At 39.7% G+C, this 27041-nt stretch overlaps 1 protein-coding gene across 1 annotated transcript; it reads left to right on the forward strand.

The window, feature by feature from the left end:
- Positions 1-598: 598 nt before the first annotated feature.
- Positions 599-27041, forward strand: SFMBT1 (Scm-like with four mbt domains 1; the record flags this gene model as incomplete). The annotated part of the gene is made up of 14 exons (XM_009573238.1): positions 599-755; positions 7228-7322; positions 12214-12454; positions 12900-12988; positions 13909-14155; positions 15665-15762; positions 16826-16927; positions 18145-18295; positions 20130-20212; positions 21658-21784; positions 22490-22603; positions 24029-24071; positions 25362-25429; positions 26902-27041. Coding segments are annotated over exons 1-14 (1626 nt in total), but the record flags the coding sequence as incomplete, so codon positions are not given.

Raw genomic sequence — 27041 nt, forward strand, 5'->3', positions numbered from 1 at the left:
AAATGATGGCTCCTTGCTTGAACTGTTAAGAATCTAGTATGTTTAAAATGTATAGGTATATTTAAACTTGTCTTATAGCCATTCAAGACCAGAGTTGCAAATGGCCTGAAGGCTTGTGGAAAGCAAATGGCTAAAGTATTAGAAACGCACAGCCTGAGCAGACATTTTGTAAGCCTTGTTATGCTCGCTCTCAGTTTGGCTTTCTTTACTTCAGACATTTTCATTGGTCCAGGTGACAAAGGAGCTGGATTCTTGTTTTGTCTTGTTCCTAAGCCATGACTTGGTTAGTTCCCTGCTTCTTTAGCTGTGTGAATGTTTGAAGGAGCTTTTGAGATGGCTGGATTTGTTGCGGGGCTGAAGAGATGTTGAAAGTCAGCTTTATAATTGACTGGTTTAGGAAACATTTTTTTTCCTAGAATCAGTTTGGTCTGCAGATGAGAGGTGTGGAATAGCTAAACATACATAAACGCAGTGAGATGCCCTTGTTTGCTTTAAGGTTTTTGGCTTATTGCTGGAACAATGTTTTTAATGTATCTTAAAAGTAGTTAAAATCCAATAAAGATTTTCTTATCAGTTGTTCCTTTTAGTTTTTTTTCAGGATCCCTTCTTGAATGTCCTGGCTGCCTGTAGAATCCAAGGCAGGAGGCAACTCATGACCACCAAACCGTGACAGCCTCAGATTCCCCTGCTTCTGGCTGCTTGAAATAACCACTGGGCTACTGTGGAGATGAATGGAGAACAGCAGTATGATGCAGGTAATAGTCCGGCTGAGCTCGCTGGCTAACGATTCTCAAAAAACTTGGCAAGTGAGATGGAACAAAGATGAGCACAGTGCATCTTTCATAGTGCATGTGTCTGATGCTGTGTACTGTATATGGGGAGAAACTCAAATTTCAATGACTGTGAGTTAGATTCTGGCTATGAGCTTATGTTTGTTATTGCTCTATTTCAAAAGCCGGGTGTATCATTGGCTTAAAGGAGAACAAAATCTGACCCACCTTAGTAATTGTGTTTTCAAGAAGCTGTCTCTTTCCTCTTCATGGTACCACTATGAGATGGGCTTATGAAAAGCTCAGTGGCTTTAACACTACTGTTTTAAGGCATTTGTCTGTCAAAGTGGTTAATGTTATCTTGTTCTGTCCTTGTGTTCATCTTGTTCTTAATATTTTGACAAGGTTGTGCTGCTGGTTTAAAAAGTCAGATAACTGAAGTTGGTTGCTGCCATTGTAATCTGTCCTGTTTTTCTGATGTTCCTTGTTGCGCCTGCTTTGATAGGCTTGGGATATCAACTCCTAACCTGCTGCAGAGTGGTATGTTATGATAAACTAGCTCAGGTTTTGGTTCACCTTGAAACACCAGGCTGGGAAGAGTGTCAGTCTGGGATGGCTGGGGATATTAACAGCTTTCTGAAACAGTTCTGGGATCGTACACTCTCATGGGGGTAGGGACCATCCGTTTTTCTGACTTGCCTGCCATGGTTCGTTCCTTTTCCTTGAGGAGGTCCCTACCTATAATGTTAGTACAGTTAATATAAAGCAAATTTTAATTTGTATTTACCAGTGTAAACAATTGGATTAGGATTTTATCTGAGTATTACTTTGCTTTGGTACTTGTCCAACAAGCAGCTCTTCTCATAGGACAATTCACCATTGGTAGTTTTTGTACCTTTCCTTTATGGAAGTCTAATTGCTGTCAGTGTTACTGAAGAAATCTTAAACATGATTTTAATCTACAGTGCTTTTAGCAGAATGCTATCGTCTGCTTTATGATGCTGAAATTTGCTTTTTGATTATTAATTATAGCCAATCAGTCAAGTTGTTGTCAACATTATATCCTCAAATAAGCAAGAAGAAGCAGCATGCACAAGTATGTAGAACATCTCCAGGCACATGCAAATACTGTTTCCTCTGCTAGTGGAAACTGCTAATTTCTGTCACATAGTGTAAGAAAGAGAAAAGGCTTTGAGCAGCTGAGAACGGTAAGGAGATGTATACATGGTCAGTGATGGGGTGTTCACAGGCTGATAGCACATCCCTCTGTATTAAAACCTTTATTGACATTTTTCCATCTTCCTCAAAAAGTATCAGAGGTCACACAGTCCTCTCTATGTGCTTTTGGAATAGCTAGGAAGGGTTTGATACTGTCTTGAAATCGCTCAACAGCTATTTCCCTGAGCATCCTTTTTGTGCCTGGTTTGAGTACAGGTGGCTGTGAAAAGCAAACAGTAACTGAAGAGAGCTTTACTTGCTGAGTTCAAAGATAGTTTCCAGCAAATGCTACCCATGTAAGCATGAGCACATTGGTTTTGTTGTGCCCTCTAATAGTGTTTCCTGAAGTGCTTTGAGTTAGACCAGTCCCAATCACTACTGGAACGTTCCCTTCATCTTCTTTGACTGGTGTCATTTTTTCCATCTGATGATTTTTAGCAGTTTTTGGAGATTCCCCTCTGTCTTTTTGGTTTTTACATACAGGCTCTCTGCCTATAAGAACGCAGACAATGGTCAAGGTTGTTGGTTGTGATGCTCTCCTGCACTATGAGGGGAAAAGCCAACTTTCATTCTTGTCACAGTCTTTCTCAGCTGCTGAAATACCAACCTGTCTTTATTTATTCATGGCCTTGCAGCTGGTATAGATGGAAAAGATTAACTGTTATTAAAATCATATTGAAATATATCTAAGTTTCAGGGTGAGAAACCTTTAGGTTAGCCTTAATTGAAGGTCTTGCAGACTTCAGTGTGATGTACTTAAATGTCCAATACGACAGTCTTCAACTAAATCACATTAAAGATGCATGAAAATTATTTGCAGTGAGAATTTAACTCTAATCCAAAGATCAAACCAGTCTGGTGTCGACTGTTTCCATTGCAGGTATTTTTAAGGTCTAATGCCCTTAATATTTCACTACCTTCTTGTGTCCAAATGGTACAATTCAGTATTCTTTCTCTTCCTGTATGTATCAGAGAGCAGCAGGACATAATTCATGGTAAAATTCGGAAAGGAAGAGTTAGTGTTCACAGTAACGCTAGAAGAAATAGTGATGAATGGGAAGCGATATACCTACCTAGGAAACTTCTAATATTCTTACAGACGATTTTCTCACCTCCAGAGTTGATAAGCGTTCTCCACAGAACCTCTGTAGAACACTTCTCAGATTTTACTTGAGAAAATGTTAGCTTGATTTGAAAGCTTTACTGACAAAAACTAGTTGTATGGCAAGGCCACAGAGATGAGAATGGCATCTGGTTTCTTTCCCCACCTTTGCCAAAGTTGTGCTTTGCCACTGAGCTCATGTGTGGCTCAGTCATCCTGTCTAATATAGAAAAATATGTCTCCATATAGTAGAAAGCTGAATTCATTTAGGACTTGTAGCAATTAAGGATATGGGGAGAAAGAGAGGACATACAAATATATATACACCCATGCAGCGTTAGATTAATAAATTGTGCTTTAGGATTAAATGGATTAAATATGGTTTTGCTTGTTGTCATCTGTCATATTAATTTGCAAGTTTTCTCACAGTAGTGAGAATTTCTGGTGTAAATATCTGAGGTTTTATTGGGTAGTTTGAACTCAGACTGATCAGGACATTTAATACGGACATATGGCCCCTCAGGAATGTAGCTTCATTAAACTGGTCCTCTGTGTATCCCAGGATCTGCTAACCCGTGAGGATGGTGCTGTGCAATAGCATCTTGCAAAAAATACCAACAGATTACATCAAAGGCTTGATTTAAACAGGGCCTGTTCTGCTGCAACTGTCCTGCCAATAAAACCAGAAAAGCGATTGGATTCTGACTCTCAAAGATTCCCAGCTAGCGTGAGCCTTACCAGAGAGATGGTCCTCCGTCGTACTCTTGGAGTGTTTCTGCATTCAGATGTCGAAAAATAGATACTTGATTTCTGAGATTTTTCATGGTTTATGTAGTCCTACCACATGCCACAATTGAAAAACTAAGTTACTGCTCTCACTATGAAACCTCATACAGCATTTTGCTTGGAGCTTTATTCAGTGAGCTTTTCATGTCCACATTGACTCAGTAAGTGCTGCGCTAAATAACCTGCAATGCTGTGGCAGGGCTGTGTATGAGAAGCAGCAGATAGATTTGTTAAATCCTGTAGCTGAGCATGGCCCTGAGCTGTGTCAGCCTCCTAAAGGAAGGAAAGCACCTGAACTCCCAGCTATGTGCGCTCAGGGTTGAAGTGCAAGGCTAATCACCTAGTCTCATTTCATTGTAAAACCGTAGTAAAGTGGAAATGCAAGCTGAGTTGAACTCTTATGAATGAACAGAACAGCAAAAGTTCTGGGTGCTTTTTTAAAAAGTTTTAAAAAAAAATTCCCTCTGACTCAACAAAACTCCCTAAAATAAAGCAGGAAGGGTATTAAATTTGCAATGAGTGTTGGACAGGAATTTGTGATTTTTTTTTTTTTTTAATTATTTTTATTTTCCTCCTATGAAAAATGAGTTGCAAGAGAGCTTCTGTATGTGCTGGTGAGATTTGGGCACTGTACAGCACAAAGCAACCTGAGCCCTTCTCACCGCAGCCCTGCAAGGAAACAGCTCTTCTGGATATGAAAACATCCAGGCTACAGAGACCTGGAGTGACAAAGTGGAGTGACAAAGGACCTGCGGTAACTCTGATCCAGTTGGGAACTGGTTTTAACAGTAGTTAGAGGCAAAAGGGTAGCTGGAGCAGCATGGAAACTGGCTTTCTCAGGAGCTCCTTGTAGCAATTAAGTGGCAACGTAAGTTACTAATTGACCCTTTCAGTGTGTTAAGTGACCTGTGCCTCATTTAAGGAGCTTAACTGCCCCTTAGACAGTTATCTGATGATAACACGTTATTGAAGACTTGGTGCTGCAAGCAGCTTGGTAAAGAGCACGGCTGGAAAGCCTCAAGATCCGTGTAGTATTCCCAGGTCGATCTACTTGGCTTTCAGACTTGTTAAAAAGCACAGAGCAGTCACGTTGCTTTATGTTTCTCTTCAAACAGGAATGCGTTAGACATTGCAAGCAGTGCTTTTTACATACAAAGTGCTTTTTGGAGTTGGATGAAAGTGGGGTTGTTGCTGCTGTTTAGCAGTGGGGTGCTTTTCAGTGGGAAAGGGTGAGCTGGCTTTCTCTAGGCAGGAGAAAAAACAAAGTTTGCTCTTGGTTTTGCCTGACCACAGATGTGTTCGAGCTGATGTTTCTTCCCACTTCAGTTCTATAGGTGTGAACTTAAGCATTTTTATGGTTATATTAAAGGAAAATGCCGTTTTAATGACTTAAGAAATCTTAATCTGTTTTAACAACATTTTGCAATGAAATTATATTTTTCTTAGAATGACTTGCAGCCAAAGCTTTGATCAGCTCCACCCTAATTTGCAGACAGCTGTGGTCTGTGCCTTATCCTCTTTACTCCCTCAAAAATTTGAAAATAAAATTACTTACTTTTGTCCTTCTCTAGATCTGTTTCTTCAGTAAGTTAAAAATTATCCCTTAAAAGTGATGGTTATATTCAAGCTCTGAATTTTTTGAGCTCTGAGGCTTATGAAAGGCCAATATAACCAACTGTGGTTGTTTAAAAATAGCAAAATGAAACTGGGTTTGGGAGAGATATGAGCTGCCTTTAAAACAGATACTGTCATCAGCAAACAAAAGCTAACTGAATATACATTTCTAAATTTGGGGAAATGATAATTCCTACAATTACAATGAAAAGTCAAAGATGAGCTTAACAATCAGTTTGAAGATAAAATGAACCTACTTTACACTCAAGACTTGTAGGTTTTTTAGACTATTTAACACAGCTCAGACTTTTGGGCAAATATTTGCCCCTCTCTATTTGAGGACTAAGAACTGTTGTGGAGCATACTTAGCAGGTTGTCAGCGTGTCCACGGGTCTGATAAGGGCATGTAATAGTACTTCATTCATTTTTTTGGACATGTAATGTTTCCTACTCAAGCTACTACTCCTTGAAAGAACAGTTACCACCTGTCCTAAGAAAGGCTGAGTGTGTAGGAAATGTTGGTGTCCTGTAACCTTTGCTGAGCTCTCCCTATGCTTGTGATACACAGAGGTTTCTCTGTTTTCAAATATAAACAAGGTATCAGGTTTCCTGGTACTGAGAGACGGAAATCTCTCGTGTTCATTCATAAAGACAACTATGGTGCAGATGGTAGAATCAGTCTAAAACTGAAAATGAAAAGCTTTGCTTTTATGTCATGTAACTGCCATCCCATTTTGCTGCTGAAACTGATGTTGAGGTTAAAAATGCCGCTTACATGAGGAGGGACCCTCCCTTGTCATCCCACACTGTGCCTGCAGGAAGAATATAACGTGGCTGCGTGGTAAACTAAATGGGGACCTGAAATCCAACCTATGTTGGTTGCGGCATCTTTTCAGCAGAGCGGGTTACGTGTTGGAGAAAAAGGGACTAGGACGGGAGCAGGGAAGTGAGCCAAGAACTGAAGGGGAGACGGGGGCTGGAGGACAGGCATGACAATAATAATAGGAGATCTGACTAATTGGTAGTGTGGCTCACTGTAGCTGCTTGCTTCCCTAATGGCCTGAGTGAGTTTTGAACTGTGGCTTGAGTGGTTTTAGCACATTTTTGCTTTAAATGTATCCAGAAATGAGATTTTCTTGGTTTGAAGAAGCTGTCACCTTATGAGCTGGGTTTTTTTAAGTGACTAATTTGAGTGTTCTTGATTTCAGTTGTGTCTCAAGCTGTTTTCTGTAGAACTACCCTGAATCCTCCTCTGTGCTTTTGGTGTTTTATAACATCTAAATAAATACTATCTAACTTAAAAAAGAGGAGAGTCATATTTCAATTTTTTTTTTAGTCTTTCTTTTCAAACCTCTTACTATTGGTATTGCTGTTTCCTGGATGGTTTTTAATTTAATTTAACACACAGTCTGGTGTGCCCAGAGTTTTGTTGTTTATTTGTTGGTACAAATACAGAACTCTTCTGCCTATGTTCTCCTCTCACAAATTGTAAACAATTTGTGCTTAACCAAAATCCTCAGGATCTCACTATTTCTCAGACCAGATCCAACTTAAAGTGCCCTTCACGTACAAAGAAAGGCTAAATAGTGTTGTCTGTGTGTTGAAGTGTGTAACGAAGTTCACTGCGCACTTGTGTACTGAATCATTTGGAATTGAAGCAGGTTTTGCTGTAATTCTTAATAGACTAAAACTTAAGCCAACAGGTGCTAAATAGGAGGTGTTTGGCTTCTCTTTCAGATGCTGGTTCCAGCGTGGAAGAAGTGGAATTCAATTGGGATGAGTATCTAGAAGACACAGGAGCAACTGCAGCCCCCCATGGGTCTTTTAAACATGTGAGTAAGGGAGTGTGTGTTTACTTACCATCTCCTACATTGTTTTTTTGATACACTGAATGTTTAGGGTTTCTTTGAATGAGTTGATGCTCTCAAATCTGGAAGACTAACTAGAATCATGTTTCTTAGAGTAATGAGAAGTGAGGAATTTCACCTTTTTGTGTTGTTTCTCGTCTTCCTCTCTGTACATAGCACAGGGTAATCACATCCGCAAGTGCTGAAAGTTAAGGGACTCTTGGTCTTTTCTGCACGGGAAGATAAGCTTGATTTTTCTCATAAAGCCCAAACTGGCCAGTCTCTCTCTTCTTTTGGTGATTGCTACTGGACAACTGCTATGGAGGAGCTAGCTTTAGAAAGTTGGTGGCATAGTTCTTGAACAGCAGAATTCAATGTGCTCTCAAAGAAGGTTTTAATGGTGGCTCTCAAGGAGGCCAAGGAGAAAATAGTAGCTCTGCCAAACACTTGACTGTAGCAGTTAGAAAACTGATGAGGATAATTGTTGATCACAGGCTTAATGGGTAGGATGGAGTCTTGATAAGCCCTTGTCTTTGCCCTTGGATATCTTTAATCAAATGTTTGTTGGTAAAATCCTGGAGTGCACTGTCCCATTGGGTGAGATCTGAATGTGAAGTCTGCCTTCTTGTACGGGGTCATCGCTGAAGGTGAGCTGTATAGAGCTGGTTTCCAAACCTCTTGGATCTCTTCCAACAATTGAAACACCTTCTAGCCTGTATCCTTATCCAACTCTTTACTGAAGTTACTATTAAATAGTCTTTCAAAGACTGGCTGTGGGTCTTTTACCACGGCAGTGAGGGTAGTGACTTGTGTGTGGCACGTTGCTTGGAAAGCACTCTGTGGTGCTCAGGCTTTCAGGTCCAGAATCACCACTTCTCAGTACAGGAGACTTAAAAAGGAAAACGAACTGAGGTCTGTTCCAAAGCATTTTGAGTCCCAAGGTAACTGCAGAAGTGCAAAACATTAAAGACTGTATTAAAATACGGCAGTTGTATTAATAGTAAAGATGCGCAGTAAATGTAGACTTCGCAGAGGCTCTTCCGTACACTGGGATGTAATTGTAAGCTTTTTGTTAAAAATAAAGATTCGGGTATCTCATTTCTGAAGGGGAGAGGCCTGTGCTTGCTTTGTTTTTCCTTAGTGTACTAAGGCTCTAGCAAGAGCAAGCTTACTCAGAGTGGTGGTGTCCATGCAGCCTGCATTGAGGGAGCAGTATGGAATCGGAGCAGTGGCATTTTGCAGTAGTGCGAGGAGCAGCCTGTCTGCTCCTCTGGTGCGGTTTACCTTGCGTAATCTCTGTTAAAGAAGCTTGCTATCATAGCTCGGACATTATACAAACCAATTATAATGCCAGCTTTACAGTGGTGGCCAACTGAAATAACATTGCAGCTATATTTTGTTAATTGGCAGGAGACACGCTTTGAATGACTTTGTTACCCCTGCCCTGCACCCTTTGCCAACTTAGCTGTGTCAAACGAGGTCTGATTGCTGTGGCCATCGTCAGTAAAAATACAATTAGGTTTTAAAAAAATCCACATTTTCTATTGTTATTATTCCCTACGCCTGTAGAACACGGTGCAGTTTTGCTGGTGCAAGTAACGTTGTCGTGGAGAGTGCTTTCGCGAGCAGGTGTGGGCAAAGCCCAGCCGTGCCGCCCAGTCCTGTTCTGCTGCATTGGGTGCCCTCTTGTGGGCAGCGCGGCGGAGGAGCTGCGCCTGGGGAGCTCGGCTGGCCACGCTCCGCACCCCGGCACGGGGGGCTGGCCCGGGGACTCGGGGTGCCAGGAGCACTGCGCAGGGCGTCGTGAATGAGCCTGAAAATAGGTGCCTGCGAGTTCAGGAGGGGGACTGCCAGGCGTTTGCTAGCAGAGTTCCCTTAGAGTTTGTCTGGAGGCCAATTTTGATGTTCTCTGTAATAAGCTTGGCATAAAATTTTGGAAAGTTAATACTGGCACCGAATTGACAAGCAGAGAGAGGAGCATATTTACAGCAGTGTCGCATCACCTAGATCTTGCTGTTAATAGAAATTCAATAGGGCAAGGTCACATGCTTAGGATTTCTGCTGTCCGTTAGAAGGTAATGGTTTGGAAAAGGTAGAGGAGGAGAACCTCAATGCCTCCCAGTGGATAGTGACAGCCTGTCTATGTGATGAAGCCCTAAAAAAATGTTAGTATGATCCCAGGTATATCAGGTGAGAGATTTTCAGTGGAGAGCATAAAGGCACTGATGTCTCTGTGCTGGCAACTGGTGGTCCCTCTGGCTGGAATCTGTGGGGTGCTGGTTGCTTGAAGAATGACATATTTTTATAATCTACCATCAGGAGAGCTAAGAGGGAAGTACTTTTGTACTCTCGAAAAAACAGAGTGGAAAAAACTAATCTGAAGAATAATATTAGCACAAGAGCAAATGGGCATGTATAAATAACTAATTAATATAAATAAATTTTAGATGGAAGCTTAAGGTTTTTTTGTTTGGTAGTTTCTAAATATTGGAGTAGTGAGACTGTGACCAGCCTCCCATTATGAGTGATGGGTGAGAAATACCTAACCCACATTGTAGGAGAGTACGTGATCAGGGTAAGAAAATGTAATCCATGACTCAACAGCCTGTGTTAGCAAAGAACTATACTAGCTACTGGGAGAGAGGACTTTTTTATATTTCTATTCTTATATTAATTCTGAAAGCTTTGCTCTTACTATAAGCAAGACGCATTGGAAAATGTAAGCTACTTCCTCAAATTAAGCATGTTCTAATGTTTAATTCATTTGCATTTTAAAAATTAAACAATATTGAGATTGAAGCGACTGTTTTGCCTACAATCTCGCAGGAAAAAGAGTTTACCAAAAACCTGGAGTTGCACTGGATGCCGGTGCTGTCATCCCACCCTAAGTCTAAATACACTTTCTCTAGAAGTGTTGGATGCTCTTTTCTAATTCCTTTCTGCAACTTACGTATGTGTGTAAACATATATTAAAAATAAGTTAGTGTTTAACATCATCTGAACACATGCATTTGCTATGTGTTCTTGCATGCTCCTAATACTTTTTGTCTGTTCTTTATCATTATCTCCTGAGCTGAGTCAGATCCCCAGGTCTGACCTATGACGTGGCACAAAACGGGGGGATAGTACTCGATGGGAAGGAGGGACCAGGGGTCGGAGCTGCCTAAGCAGTGCTGTCGCTAACTGCTCATGGCCATCTCAGCTTGCCGTGCAGCAGGAAGCTGCTGCTCTCAGACGCACTGCTCCAAAGAAAATACTCTCGGAGCTTCCACAGCGTCTTCTGCAAGCCAGTGAGCCAGCCTAAAGAAACAAAGTTTTGTGCTTTAAACTGCTCAGTGGTGTCGTCTTGCCCAGCTGCCAGGAGAGGGTGCTAACTTGTTGGTCTCTGCTGTACCCACCGGGAAACATAAATGACAGTGTTTGAAAAAGGCACCTGACTTCAGGGAAAGCTCCATCTGTTGCTGTTGGTTTCATTGAATACAGCTCGCTCTGCCGGGAGGCTTTTCGGAAAGTTTGGGCATAGAGAACTGCACAGATTTCCCAATTCCTCAGACTTTGTGTCGAGCTCATGGCTTTTCTTTCAGGAATCAGAATATGAAGTTTTTAGTAATATCCCTTCAGCAAGGCAACTATCTTTTTGAAGAGGTGACCTCTGTAATATCACTTCAAAACGTCTGCAGGTATTGGGTCCTGCTGATTTTGTTCTTAAGAAGGGTTTTCTCTAGGTGAGGGGTATTAACCTAAAGGATGTAAATAGTTAACAGAGGCATATGGTTTTCTTTCAGATGTGGTTCTCTTAGTTTATTTTTAGCAAACCACTATGTGCTAGCTGATGAGACTATAATAGCTATGGCAGTTACTGAACCGTCAGTGCAGAACTGGTAATAAATAACCCAGAAAATATCTACTGCATCTGCATCATACTGAGAGCCTTTCTTGCAGTTGATTCAAAGAGGAAATGGAACTTGGGACCACTTAAGAAAGAAAACACCAGTTACATTGAGCTGAGAACAGGGGATCAACATGTTAGATTTTTAATTAAGACTGAGGCCATGGAATTAAGCATAGCTCAGAAACATACTGTAGTGAGAGCAGAACAGGATCCTTCTGCTCTTTCAGGAGTGTTTGAGCTGGGAGAAGTTAGGGGTACGAGAAACTTAATGTTTTGCTTTCTCTTTTTATGTTTATGCTTCAGTATCTGGGTACTGTGAGTACTCTGATTCCTTACCTGCACACAACATACACACACAGAGCACACAGTATCGGGTGCTTTATTGTTGTCAAAGCACTGAGAACACATACTGTTTATGTTCTATGCAATTTATGTAACAATGCTACATACAGAATTATTTAAGTCCTTGGATAGAGACATTAAAATTCCTTATTCTGCAATTTGTGCAGATTCATGCCACCTTAAATAAGCATGGCAGAAGAGACAGTGGTATCATTATCTAAAGCACGTGTATGTTCTTTAAACAGGCATTTTGTCCAAAGAGGTTGAAAGACATAGTTTAACACAAAAAGTCAAAGTTGTGTTGCTGAGTTTGACCTTTAGTTTTGCCTAGCTTGACAGCCCAGCTGTCAGTTGGAAAGCTTTTCAGTGATGGGTGAGGTATTGTCCAGGGCAGGAAAGTGACTTGGAAGATACTGATGTAAGGTTGAAAAGATACTCTGAAATGCGAAGGAGATTTCATTAATGATGATTCTGTGTACATTCCGATTTGGGTCACATAATGTGATGAAGTTGTTTCTCTGAAGAGACTGGATAGCATTTGGCTTGAGTTTTTTTGCTAATGAACATGTCTAAACGGTTCCCCCTGTTGTTCCATGAAATTTCTGGGAGGTGCTCAAATGTGATGATCTTCTTCCTCTTCAGGTGGATACAAGTTTGCAGAATGGTTTTGCCCCTGGTATGAAGCTAGAAGTTGCTGTCAAGTCTGACCAAAATACCTACTGGGTAGCCACCATCATTACTACCTGTGGGCAGCTGCTCCTGTTGCGCTACGATGGTTACGGGGAAGACCGCAAGGCTGATTTTTGGTGTGATATCATGACAGCTGATTTACACCCCATCGGCTGGTGTGAGCAGAACAAGAAGATTCTCAAAGTGCCTGAAGGTATTGGCTCCATATGCAGAAACGGGGAGTACATACAAAAGTATGCTTTTGTCTTTTGTAAGCCTGGCAGGTAGTCTTCATAATTGCTGTTATGCGCAGGTGGTGTTGCTGTGATGACAAGATGAGGTTGCCGTGTTCTTCTGAAATTCCTGTGACTTACAGTAGGAGGCTGCTCTTTCACCAGAGAGGACTTAGCATAATTTCAGAAGTGGACTTATTTTTACAGAGGCTTGTGGTTATCTTAACCATCACCCACCAAATTCTACTGCTTTGTCATTTCCTTTAAAGGTTTTGTTGTTTTGTTTTTTCTTTTAAGGTGCTACTGGTGAGTGTGCGGCAGATTCTTGGGAATTAGGCAGTGCAAGAGTGTGGTAATGTCTTGTTGTCTGAATGATCTTTAACAGGCAGGAAGAATCACAGTCTTTCTTCTTCACTTTTCGCTTAGGTATCAAGGACAAGATACCTGACCAGGAGGAATTCCTTCAGCGGGTGCTGAAAGGAGCATGCAGTGCTCCTGCTAACCTGCTGGAGGGGGTAAGTGCTGCGATGTGCTGCATCTTGGGTTTTGTCTTGGTTTTCCCCTTTGTCATTAAGGGAACCACTATTCAGATTGTCAGTTCAATTCCTTTTTTAAATTTAGGGAGCATTGTAGTATGCTGATGACCTTAAAGTTCCCCTCTCTAGTGTTTCCCATTTACAGTATTTAATTTTGATAGTGGTGTCTTGAAACATATCTGTCAGTGCAGGTTTGGGCTGTTCATTAATGCTGTCAAAAGAAAGACCTTTTTCAAACTCCCTTAGGTTTCAGTCTTCCTCCTGTTCTGCTCCTCCTTCATACAGCTCTAAGGAAATAACCCTTTATTTATCTAGCTTTCATGTTGTGCCCTTTCTCAGTTGACTCCTTTCACTAACTTTTTTTTTTTTACTAATGGGCAGGTTATTGTTTCACTTAAATCCTGCATCTTTGCTAGTGAAGAACCAAATTTTTATCCCCTCCTCTAGACTTAAAACAATATTTGCACCTCGTATCAGTGTCTGGTTGTAAAGTACAGAACATAATTTTTTTGAAAAATGCTGTTGACGTCTTCTTTACAACTAATGTTTTTATCTTTGTATCTTTTCTGTCTAGTCATCTTTGTATGCTAGATGACTGAGTTTTAGAAAGAGATTATTCATGTTTCCTTCAAACCTTGAATATATAAGTGATAATGTTTCTGAAAATGATGATGACGACTTAAGTGAAACATGTGACTGTATCTATAGGCAGTGCAGAAGCTCTGATGCAAGCACTAGTGATTCTGAACATTGTCATTTCTGTTGTCCTGTGTTAGTAAGGGACCTGTATTTCTTTACTTCTGTATTTGTACTTTATGCAAAAAGAATGTGTATAAAGAAGTGGAAATATGGGATTTGTTTTGGTCTGTTGTACAGAATAATTTGTGTTCTTTTTGTAGCTTCACAGAGGGAAAAATCCACTGGATCTCATTGCACCAGGCTCCCGACTAGAACTGCAAAACGTCAGGGATTCCCTGGAAGCCTGGATAGTCAATGTGGTAGAAAATGTTGGTGGGAGACTTAAATTGCGATACGAAGGGCTGGAGGATTCTGACAAATTTGACCAATGGATATTCTACTTGGACCCTTTCCTTCATCAAGTGGGGTGGGCAGCTCAACATGGATATAGCCTGCAACCACCTTTAGGTACTTCAAAACATTTATCTTTTATATGGTGGTCAGAAGCTAGAGAATATTGCTGCTGCTTTGGTGCTCTAAATCTGCCTTCTGGATGCATACAGTCAGTGTGTGATCTGGCAAATACTGTACCTAATGAAATGTAAGTGAAAACACCAGTAAATAGTCCTACAAGACTTTTCACCCACTCATTCAAAAGTTGCTAAGTGGTTTTGGCTGTCAAAACTTTCCACCTGTTTGTGGAAAAGGAGGAGCTGAGGAAGGGATTGCTTTCAGTTATTTTTGGTAGGTTTGTATCCTGGGCAGGGGGAAAGTCATCTGTTTTTGAAGTACTGCTCAACAGGAGCTTTTGCAACTGGGACTCCAAATCCACTGGGCTAATTAAGGGCTTGTCTAAAGAGGTATTACGTGGATATGAAAATGTCCTTAAAAATGGGTGCCCAGGGAATGAGTGCATGGAAGCGGAGGCAGAGGGTGGGACAGATTACCATGTTTTCCAGGCATGTGCATGTCAGGGTGGGTCATCAAAGAAGTGGGGCATAAAATGGCTGAAACACAAATGGATTGCTTATGAGCTGAGCAGTGACGTGACATGTTTCCTGATGAGGGGAAACCTTGAGATAAAACTGGAAAATGTTGAGCATTTTCCTAAAGCCTTTCTGCAAAGGCAGGTGTACATCTAAGGTTCTGGCACACTCTGTGCTGTTAGTTGGGGAAGTTCAGGTTGTTTAGAACAGTTGTTTTTGTTGTGTTTTTTTTTTAATGTTTTCCCCTTACGGCGAGAAGAAATCATGCTGAGGAAAACAAAACAATTTCCATTGAAATGACTGAGCATACTGCCTTTGCTAGTGCTTGAGCAATCTCTGCTGAAATCAGGATTTTGAACAGGGAGACGCCAAATCACTGACAGAAACAAGATGGGTGGATTCCACAGCACTATTTAAGTGAATAATGGCTTTTAAAAATATTAGTTAGCTACTAGACTTGTTTCCTTTTTATGTCTACATAAGAGCCTTTGATATACTCACAAGCTTAACTTCAGGGATTCTTTGTGCGTGATGGCACTGGTACAAGTAGTTCGTCTTCTACAGAGAGGTGTGTGGTCTGCCATTACAGATGCTAAAAGAGTAATTTATGCAACTGGGACAGAATTGTGGAACATTTATTGAGCTTTCTGCTTGCTTAAGCATAAAACAGACTAGCATTATCCAGGTAGGATTTGTTTTCTGGTCGTATGTTTCTCCAGAAGCTTTCCTCGGTGTTGATGTGACCTCCATTTTCTCAGAAAAACTAGACTGGGCAGCATATGGGTGATACTGCTGCTTGACTTCAGTCCCTTTTTGTAACACATCCAAATGTCTAAGAAAACAGTAAGTTTTTAAGAAGGAAGGTATTTGCACAGATTCTGAACAGATGTGAATTTAGCACTTGGAGGAGCACAAATCAAATTGTTTTCTGAGGGAAAAGAGGAAGAAAGAAGATGACTTCATTCAATGTTTTCCTTTCTTTCTACTCAAGTCATTAGGTCCTTGAAGAGCGAAGCACATTGGCAAGAGATCTTGAAGAAGGTAAAAGAGGAGGAAGAGGAGTCATCAGTTCCTACAGATCTCTTTAAGGTAAAGACACAAATGTGTAGTTAATGCTGTGGATGATAATCATGAAAATGCTATACTCCTAAGAAATGATTCAGGGAAATGTCCTGTTACTGAAACTTCTTAGGCTGTTTTGTTTTGGTGTTTTAATTTTTTTCCTTTCTCTCTCTATTTTAAAAAATCATACTATGATACAATTCTTGTTAAGTTAGACGACGCACCCATCAGAAGTATGTGAGCCATTAGTTATCATACTGGGAAAAATCCCTGGTTCTGATCCTTTATAATGGCATCTCCAGTTGTTCCCTAGCTGGTCTTGCGGATTACTGTCCTAGAGGAGTGCAGGGTTACTGCAGTCTCTCTAACTGTGTGAGTACACCGAAAAGTTTAACATCTGTAACACCTAATCTGTAACCTGATAAAGTCACACATGCTGTATAAAGTGTCCTGTTATATCCTGAGTGTTAGCAAATGTTACTACTGAGTCTGAATTTAAATATACATGAATTAAAATTTAAAAAAAAAAAAACAAACTTGACACGTTTTGAGAAGTAGGAATGTAAATTTAGTCCTTCAAGTTCTTAGTTCATTTTTCTCAGCTTCATTTGGATGTGTGGGCAGAATGTAACAGGAGATGCTGTTGCTCTTGAATGTATTGGGTCATATACAGAGCAGGATATACATAATTCTGGAGCAGGAACCCTGTTTTGCAGGTTTTTGTTAGGCTGAAAATGGAGACTTATAGTTCTCTTTTAGATTAGCTCATGATAAGTGCTAAAGGTTGGGGGGGGCGGAAATTTCTATTGACTTACCAGACCACCCTGTATTGTGAAATCTTGTTTCTGTGTGGAGAGTATCAGAGGAGGAAATCTTTGGGACTCAATTTCCTAAAACTCAGAAAACTATCAGTCTGAGAGAACATAGCTGGCCTTTTCTCTTCATTATAGAGAGGTTGCTGGTACTCCGACATTTTTATTTCTTAGAATGAACTAATAAAAACTCAAGTTATCCTCTTCAGTTGAATTACATAAGGTACATATTTTTGATGGAGGAAGGCAGGTAATCACTCTGATACTTCATTTTTCAGGATAAACCTGTGATTGGAGTGCATTCGTTCTCTGAAGGCATGAAGTTAGAAGCTGTGGACCCAATGGCTCCTTTTGTAATCTCTCCTGCTACAGTTCTCAAGGTACCAGGGTTCTTTAACTTGTCCCATTAAGATTCAATTCGATTGCTACTTCTCTTCTTAAATGCTCAGGAAATTCTCATTAATTGATTATCTTAGAATCTTGAACTAGTTTTCAAATTCAGTATTTTTTATGTCTCCCTTAGTGGACAGGTTGCCAGGAAAAAAAAAAGCTTAACTGCTGATGGTGAAGACATTGGATTTGAAAGTAGGGGAAAACTTCCATAAAGATACAAGTTCAAAAGGTCAAATGGCCGAAATTGTCAAACCAGATTTCTAAAATTAGATATAATCCCTCATAATCTGAGTATCCACTTGAAGATAGATTTTGGGGTTTTGTTTTTGCAACAGTTAATGGTCATTACTATGTACAGGCTCTGACGTTTAAGTAGCCTGGTTTTCAAACAAGGGCCCATACATGGATTTAAAAGTTGAAACGTAAACTCCCCAAAATAATCAGGTTTTGAGCAACTTCTATCCTCCTGTTTTAGTAAACGGGTAAAAGGTTCTAAAGAGACCTGCTTTGATGTAGTAAACCAAAATGTTACTGTACAACATAAAACTAGGACATACTTTAAAATTTTTTTTTTTATATATTTTCCAGGAACCGTTGCTTTTTCTTTAGGACAGGTAGTCTCTTAATATGATATCCTGCATTTTGGTGATCAATCTCTTTTAAACGCCAACATACAGTTTCTTCCAATAAGATGCTTACTTATTACTAAAAAGGTGCAACCAGTTCCAAGCAAAGCAAGATAATTTTCTTCTCTTGATATTTTCTTGTCCTGTTCCTAGTTACTTCAGGAGTGTAGTGGTTTTACTTGTGACAGTCCATCCTAGGACACAGTTCAACCTTGTTGAAATAAACAGTTTTGTTATTACAGAATGGTAATAAGACTGCAAAACTCTAATTTCTCTGCATTTTTCATAAGACAATTTCACATAGCACTTGATCACCTTATTTTTTTAAGTGCCCGTACATTGTCTTTTATTATTACTTATTTTTGTTAAGTTTCCAGATAATGAGAAGAGTCTGCTGGTTTATGAATCCCACAGATTCTTTTCAATTTTTTTTTTTTTACCCTCACAGTATTTTAAGGTAAAGGGTTTCCATAATGCAGTGTAGCTGTTTAGTAAAGTTACCAAAATGGGAGAGAGGGAGCAGTAGATCAGAATCTGCTACTTACAAGACCACATCGTTCTCTTTTGGCTAACTACAGGTATACAATGAAAAATATTTCATGATAGAAATTGATGACTTGAGACCAGAGCGTACAACCAGCCAGTCTTACATTTGTCATGTCAACAGCGCTGGTATTTTCCCTGTGCAATGGAGTCTGAAGAACGGCTTGCATCTCAGTCCCCCACCAGGTATGTTTGTTCAAGCTTGTCATGCTCGCTCCTCTTTGAAGGAAGTAGATTGCCAATCCCCAGAGTGCTATGCTTAGGACAACACTTTTGCAAAAGAATTACATGTAGTAGCACAAGCAAAGAACAAGAAAGATCAAATTCTGAGAAACAGGAGCTTTGAGTTAGTGAAACTGCAGTTTCCTGGGTACGTGCCTGGATTTGAGAAGATGACAGTGGCTGGGGATACTGGTCATGCATAAAAACCTGGACGCTTGAACGAGTGGAGTATGTGTTCCAGGGCTGAAGGCAATGTTGATTTCAGCATTAATTAACATTCTGATATCAGAAGCCTATAGTCTTTTCATTGGATTTTTGCTTCTGGTCGAAATGGAACGTTGTTATCCAATGTCTTACAATATTTTTAGAAAATCTTATCACTTAGAAGTTAATGAAGTATTTTTTTTCCAAGGACCTATCAGGCAAGGTAGCAGATTGCTGAAACATTGCTTCAGGACATAAGGGAATTGGGGAGTGATCCTCAGCTACTGAAATATTTATGCATTTTCTCAAAATGGAAATGTCAATGGTATTGTAAAACCAGGGACTCGGTACTCTTATTCACTGCCACAGAATTCGGAATGTTTTGTTTTAGCTGCTCGTGGCATCAGGGGAGCAAAGAGCATAGGATGTTCGTCTCTTGCCTTCCCTTGGGTAAGGTACGAAAACTGGCTTTGCTTGACCCAGCGTTACCTAGAATTTTGCATATGAATGATGAAATCTCAGCATGTGACTGGAACTGACAAAGATTTTAAGCTTCTCTTCTTGTAGGCCCCCCAGAAATGGTGGACATTCTGAATTGTCTCAAGAGTCCTACTGGCACTGATTAAACTGAGAAAAATAAATAGGTCCTTCTGTGGTTAGGCCCTGTCTGAGGGGTAGTTGAACTTAATGTTTTTAGATTGTCATGTTAATACTGTATTCTTAGACTAGTTTTAAAATTTTGTTTGATTTCTTAAACCTTTGTCACAGGCACCTCTTGTAGGGGAGTGCTTCCAAGGTACTACTGGAATAACTGCTTACTCCTTGCTAATATACTGCCAGCTTCAAACTGTCATGGCAGCACACTTCTGCACCCAGTTCCTTTCAGTTATTTCCTTTTTATTAGATCACAGGGAAGCAAGTATTTCCTCTTAAGTAGAATTTAATTTGTCTTTTTCTTGGAGAGATGCTATGTCTCCTGATGGACTCCCTTCAAACATGTATGCAGATTTACAGCTGTTAGCAAACTTGATGAGCCTCTTAGGATGACTAACTGCTCTCTTTAATGACTTGGTATTTAACATGTGTTTGAGAGAGTAATATGTTGGTATTGAGCACATTTTGGGTGCTCTGTTTTTTTTAAAAAAAAAAAAGTTTCAGAGCTGACATGACATTAATGAAGTAATCTTGTGGAAACTGCCAGAATTTCATTTGTTTGATGGAAAGGGTGCAAACGCTTCCCCGTGTTTCGATTGCTGCCCTTGTCTGCTGCCCTTGTCTGCTTAGCAGATGTACTTGATTCACGCTTCAGGTTGCTCTCTGTGAAGTCACTTTTAGTTTGAGCCTTTTCAAGTCAAAAATGGGAATCAAGGTAGGGCAGTGCCCAAAAGCTCCTCTGCAACAAAAATAAAGAGGATATCTCAAATATGTGAGAACCATGCTATGGGCTGACCTCAGATGGCTCAGTGAAGCCCTAGTCAGCTGACAAACTTGAGTGACCCAAACAGATTTCAGTGATCTATACTTCATGTCAGCTTGAAATGAGTCATTTGTTCTCATGCTGTTAAACTAACCCCTTTGCCTTTTCTTCACCTAGGTTATCCTGGGCAGGACTTCGATTGGGCAGACTACCTCAAACAATGTGGTGCTGAGGCAGCTCCCCAGAGCTGCTTCCCTTTGGTAAGGTTCTCTTGCAGAAAAATCTCTTTTCCATTATGTGAATGACACTCTTGATTCCAGGGAGAAGAACCTTTTGCATGTTTTTTACTTAAAGTACCTGTGATAACTAAGGAAATGGAAGAGTTAAGAAAGTGCAAATATATGTCAACAGTAGTAGGTGCATGCCAGCTTCCTAGATAAGTAAGTAGTGGACCAAATGCTTCAGTTGTGATAAAGCAGCTTGAAAAGAAATGAGTGTTTTGTAAAATTGAGATGTGTAAGAGTCCATGGAATAGTCGTTAAACAGTATCAATCCTTGGCACTCCTGTAATTGTGGAAACAGGGCCTTTTAACAGACCTTGTTTTCATTTACTTAATGTTCTCTTTCAATCTTCCTTCCTTTCAGCTTGAAAAATTCATTCCATTGTATTAATCAATACTAAGTCATCTTAAATTAGTACCAAATAATAATTTTAAATTAATCAGTGCCTGAAGTACTTGCTAGATTTTGGGCTTTTGTTGGTTCAGTGACAGTATTGCTCTCTCCCAAAGCAGAGTACCTTGTCAAGCAGAAAAGGATACTATTAACACCTGCCTTCCAATTCCATTTACAGTACTTGGGCTATTGCAGTGCTTAGGGGAAGAAATTAAAATGAATAATTACCATTTTTTGAAGAGGGTGTTGCTGGCTATGAATTCTTGTTCCCCTTGTTCTGTCTTGTAAGCTGTGGCATCTTAGAACAGGTCATTGAATTTATTATCCCTTTTCTGAGAAGAGTTGATCACTGTAGGCTAGTTCCAGAATTCTTAATGTATTGATCCTGTAGTTATGTTGCAGAGTGGCTCTGGGAGGAAGAGTCCGTCTGGCTGTTACTTCTTATCTTTAATTCAGGTGCCTCAGACCTGGATAAATACCCATTCTTACGTTTTAGGAATTTTTCCAATAAATGGGGACTAAATTGGTGAATAAAGTGAAATCCTACTTATCCAAAAAACGTAAAATGAAAAGAAAGCTTCCTTTGCTGTCTGCCAGAACTCACGTGGATGAGGCAGGAATGTTATTTGCATACGTAAAATGGATTTCCAAGCTGACATAATAGAATAGAGAGCCTGGTCAGACTATTTGTCAGACTTGTCACTTAAGTAGCAAGCAGCAGAGAATTCGTGGTTGCTTAGAATGCACTCAATCCTTTCAGTGAGTCTCAGCATCCTTATTTTTGAGTACAAACATGTTCTTTTCTAGGACTGTCTATAGAGCCTTTTTTAACTTAAATTCTTCATAGTTTATAATGTATCTTACTTGTATTCAATGTGCTAATTATCTGAAATCTTCTCTGACTGCATGAATATCTTTCTGTGTTACTCGAACACTGAGGCTTTTATGTGTTGCTCCTGTTCATGGCTATTCATATCATATACTGGATATACAGATGGTATTTTACTGAAGTATTCTGTCTTATTCCTAGTTAACTTCTGACCATGGATTTAAAGAGAATATGAAACTTGAGGCTGTGAACCCAGTTGATCCTGAAGAAGTTTGCATTGCTACGGTCACCAAGTTGAAAGATTCCTACCTCTGGCTTCAGCTGGAGGGTAAGCCTGATGTGGGAGAGGAGAGTAGCACTTGCATTGATTCTTCTGTAGTACCATCATCAAACCTGAAAAGTATCTGGAGCAAACTCACTGCCTGCTGAATATGGGCAGCAAATCACCATTTCCTTAATGAAAACAGCAAAAACCCATTTGCATTGTCTGTTTCCCAGTTAACCTTGGACGGCAGTGCTTATTTAAGCTGGGCAAAAATGGCATTTGTGCATTACAGTGTGTCAGTGCTAGGCTAGTGCACTGTGCAGAGTGCTGATCAGTGTCTTTTAGAAAGCAAGGGCCTTGTAACATTTTTACAAATGAGTGACTTGCATTCTGAGCAAGTTTTGACCAGACCTAGGAAGAAAACTTTTAGAGAGGTTCTTCATTAAGATAGAATAGGCCTATGTCAACCGTTCTCATTATAATACCATTTCTTGATTGGAAGTACATCAGCATGCGCTTACTATATCTGCACTGTGCATCTCTGCTAAACTGTGGATGGCAGATTCCCATCTCCAGCCTTTAGGAGGAAGCAAATGAGGCCAGGAAGAAATGTGGTCAATAAAAGGGGATGAATAAACAATTGATATTGTGTTCCAGATACGTCGTAAGTAAAAGCAGCTTCACTGGCAAACATACAGCTAGCATTAACCAAATGAGGTTTTTTATTTTTGTAAGTTGTTTCAATTTTTGCTTCTCTAAACTGAACAGGCTCCAAGAAGCCCGTCCCTGACTGTATAGTGAGCGTGGAATCGATGAATATATTTCCAGTGGGTTGGTGTGAGACGAATGGATACCAGCTCAGACCTCCTCGCAAAGCAATAGGTATCAGTTCTGTTCTGGTTGCAGTGGTTAGCTGGGTTGATAGAGGTGATGAGACCTTCAAGAGCAGGCTACTGCAGAATAATTGCAGGCATCACTGAATTTGGAAACACTCACCACATACAGAGAATCCATGCCTTGTGCAACTGTTCCCCTGGCTGTTAGGTCCAGTTGGAATCCATACAACAACTCCAAAACAGGCAGTGTTGGCTTGAGACCCTTGCACGCTGTGCGAGCGCGTGGAAACGATCCATTAGTCGCAATAAAGAAATCGTATCTGTGTGTATGCACACATGCCCATGCTATGCATATACTTTTATCTGAGCTGTTCTTGCATGTGTCTGACCCTGATACTGATTTTATACTTGCACTTGTGCACGTAAAATTAGTGCCATAACAAAATGGTGTTGAGTGTGTATACATTTTGGAGTTGAAATAAAGGGGACTAGCTTTCTAAATGGGCCAGGTGGTTATGATCCCTTAATGACAAAACGTGGAAAAGTAAATCCTACCTGTTTTAACTACACTAGTAAGTAGCATAAGATAGTGTTTTCTCTCAACTGGTTAGTGAGCTCTGTTTATTAAAGTTTAATGGGAGTTGGAGAAACTGAAGAACTTCCTGAATATTTATTAAGTAAGATAATAAAATTGTAAGATTGGAATGAGCTGTCATTTACTGCAAGTCAAAGCAAGAGAAATCTGAGACATGTCTGCACTGCCAAGGACAGAGGAGTAGAGGGTAACCTAATTAGAGAAAAGATGCTTTAAAAAAAGATCCAGAAGTTTGGGGACAAAGCCTGAAATTGCTGAAGAGGCACATACTGCATTACCTTGTTTAATATTGTTGCCTGGTTGGGAAAGCCAGAATTAGCAAGTGGACCCATCACCTAGTTGACTTTCTTAGTTGCAACAGTGTTTTCCTCCATAGCAATTGGCTTAAGTCATATATGTTTCTAACCAGCTAATTTCATTCCATTCCAATATTAAACAGTGTTGAAGTTCCCTGTGCCAGTAAAGTGGTGAGTTAGGCCTATGAACCTAACCTTTGGTGAGGTTTCAGCACCTTTGGGTGCTGAAAAGGAAAGCCTATCATTCCTTTTCGGGTGGTGTTACAGGTAGTTTAGGGGCCATGATGCAAACAAAGATGCACAAAAGGTGAGATCTCGTAGAAGACTGGGGATATGCATGCCTGATTTAATGAATTTTTAGTGAAAGTTGAAGTAAACCTTTTGGGTTACTTCAAATTATATGGGCCAGCATGTCTATAGTGCAGATGGATCAGCTATCTAACATTGCAGTGACTTTGAATATAGATTCTTTTTGGCATATAACTTAGAAGAAATGAGTCAAGTATATATATTGTACTAGAAATTTCATTTGTTTGCCTCCCATACTTTGCTGTTTATATTTTCTTCTTCTTCCTTTCAGTAAACAAGCAGAAAAAAATTGCAGTAGTTCAACCAGAGAAACAGTAAGTACCAGGTTTTTTGCTTTTATTTTTTGTTGGGGTTTGTTTTGTGTGGGTTTTTTTCTTTTTCTAATTGGTAAATCATGTTGTCTTAGGGGAGATTTAGCTTTACATAAGTGCTATACTGAGGGTTGAGAGATTCTGCAATCCATTTATCTTAATGCTGGCAGTTCCTGTTGATGTTGAAAAAGACTTCTTGCACTGCTATAGTAGGAGATAGAAAGCATGGAATTTGTTTTTTAACAATGCTAGTGCAATTCAGCTGAATTATTGAATAGGTCAAGTCATTGAAGTTCTAGGGTTGAAACTGTTGATCTTTCATTTTTAAAAGATTGCATTATCTGTGAGTATTGGAGTGCAATTAAGAAAAACTAGCCTGATCTTAAGACTGTATTTATAAGTTTGTGCTTCAGCCCTTTTTTAATGGTGATTAATAGGGAAAATTACTGGATTCCCTTTTGGTTGTATTCCCTTCTCAAATAATACAGTTTCTGTAATGTAAACATGCTTAGAAAATGTGGCTGCCTTAACATGTAGCTGTGATTGTGCAGAGCTGATGAGAAAATTTGGCTTTAGTGTGAATATTGTCATTTAGTAGATGAACTTCTAATAGTTCCTTCCCAGATTAAATTTGGCCCAGACTAGCCAAAAAGGAGAGTTCTGCTAATATCTACAATTTGTCTATAAACTCTTTCATGAATGAAACTCATATGAAACTCCTTCATGTGAGCCTGCTCAAAAATGCTCAGTAGAATGCCTGACAGTTGGTTTTATTGACTCTTACAGCTTTACAAATACCAGATCTGTCAGTAGTCCTGCCAATGTTTTCATTGCTCCTAAAATACTGAGCAGACTGTTCTTCCATGTTTTGTAATTGGAATCCTTACCAGTGTACTTGAATCGTTTTGGTTGTATTTTGTTTAAAATCCATCTTTTTCAAAATGCATAAGGTCAGACTATACACTGCCTTGTGCCATGAAATGTGAAATGAAGTTAAAAGGCGGCAGAAAATGTAAACTATTGTCAGTAGCTTTGTGTGGTGTGTTTATCAGCACAGTAGCCTGTATGCTTCAAGCAAGGAAGGATTGCTGCTAGCTGTAGCAGTATAGTAGTCCTTTCCAAATTGAATTTGATAGTCCTTGCATGTTGTTATTGTGAAACAGGGGAGGTATAAAAAGCAGATTAATAAGGCTGGACCTGGAGAAAAAAAAAAAATTAATGGTTGGGTTTTAGTAACTGAGAGGTGACTATCCTTACCATCTGTCCCTTTTCCCAATCTTCTTTTCATTTCAGAATTTTGTCTTCAAGGACAACAGTTCATGATGGACTAAAGAACCAGGAACTGAACACTTCTGACTCAGGTACTGATCAGAGAGGGCAGGCTAACAAAGTCAAAATCCTGTAACAGTTTAGCTGCCTCATTGTTCAGCTGCTCAACACTCTTCTATTAGGAGAGGGTAGAGGAGGAAAGGGTTTGAAGATTTTCATCCCTTGATGATTTGTTGAACTTCAGAAAAGAATGAAACAAACAAAAACATACAATTACTTGTGTCCTGCAATTGATATGTGCATTAAACCTGGCAATTAGATTTTACACCAGAACATCCCCCCCAGCAGAGGATATGTGGAGCCAAATGTGTACTGTGACCTATGCAGATGATTTTTTATTGTCACCTGTTATGTTTAATAATGTTGAGAGAAACATAACAGGCGCACTGCATCTGTGCTCTTGAGTTGTTAGATTCTAGCTTTGAGAAGCAGGTTTGTCTGTTTTTTATGATAACTTCATCATCATGATAAACAAAAGCAATTCAAACAGTAAACTGCTTTGTGTGCCAGATGGCGAAATCTAATAATTTTCTAAACTGTTGCAAGAATGAATATGATGAATAAGTACATCTGCTGGTGAAACAGTCATACAGATCTATCTGTTTGGCAACAAAATGCCTCTTCTGCTGTTTTCTGTACAGTGAAATGCACATCTGAAGCTGCACCAAATGCAAGCTTTATAGAAATGATTCGTGCTTGCTTAGCATTTTAATTGGCTTTTAATAGAATCATAATGTAAATTTGATTTCATTTATTATCTGACAGTTACCAACTACTGAATTTAAGACCTTTAAGTGATAGTGTTGCTCAATCAAGAAAAACTACAACACTGCTAGGGTAAAACAATTTTGTATTTATACAGAAGTATCTTGCAATACAGATTATACATAACTTCAATTTTGAGCAGCGTTGAACCATTTAATAGGTTTAGAAAACTTGATGTCACTTCATCAAAGGTCACTTCATCAGTTGCTGCATCTTTTGTTTGCTGATTGAGGGAAAAGAGTTTAAAAATGCAAAGCAATGTGATACTGCAGTTTAGGATAAACAGTGGAGAATAACTTTGCCAGCTTCTCTGGTGGCAGAAGTTTGCGGTAGAGATGATTACTTGACTGGAAAATTTATCCATAATTGCTGTGTAGGAAGTGCTTCTGCTACCAAAAAGTTGGGATTGTCATCTTCTTGCCTGTTCTCACCGGTGTAGTACCATGAAGCATCAGACTAGCCAGGAAGAAATGTTTCTTTTCTGATAAATGACCAACTTTATTTCCTGTAGTTTGACAATTTGCAAGCATGCATGTGAAGTATGAAAAATATTTTGGTAACATCGAATAACTAGTGCTGTCATTGCAAATGTGGCACTGAAACTACCCCAAATTCATGTCATTCAAGACTTTTCCCCCTCCTTTTCTACAGCAGGCAAAATATTACGAATTGTAAGAAGTCATTCTTTGCTGCGGAGGTTGTAGCATGTGATTTAAATCTTTGCTTTCTCATTTCTCAGTGGTAATTAATGGAAAGTACTGCTGCCCAAAGATCTACTTCAACCACCGGTGCTTCTCAGGGCCTTACCTTAACAAAGGCAGGATTGCAGAGCTTCCTCAGTCTGTGGGACCTGGGAACTGTGTTCTTGTTCTGAAAGAG

This window comes from Fulmarus glacialis, unplaced genomic scaffold (genome assembly GCF_000690835.1).
Source record: "Fulmarus glacialis isolate BGI_N327 unplaced genomic scaffold, ASM69083v1 scaffold48302, whole genome shotgun sequence".
In the NCBI taxonomy this organism is placed as follows: Eukaryota; Metazoa; Chordata; class Aves; order Procellariiformes; family Procellariidae; genus Fulmarus; species Fulmarus glacialis.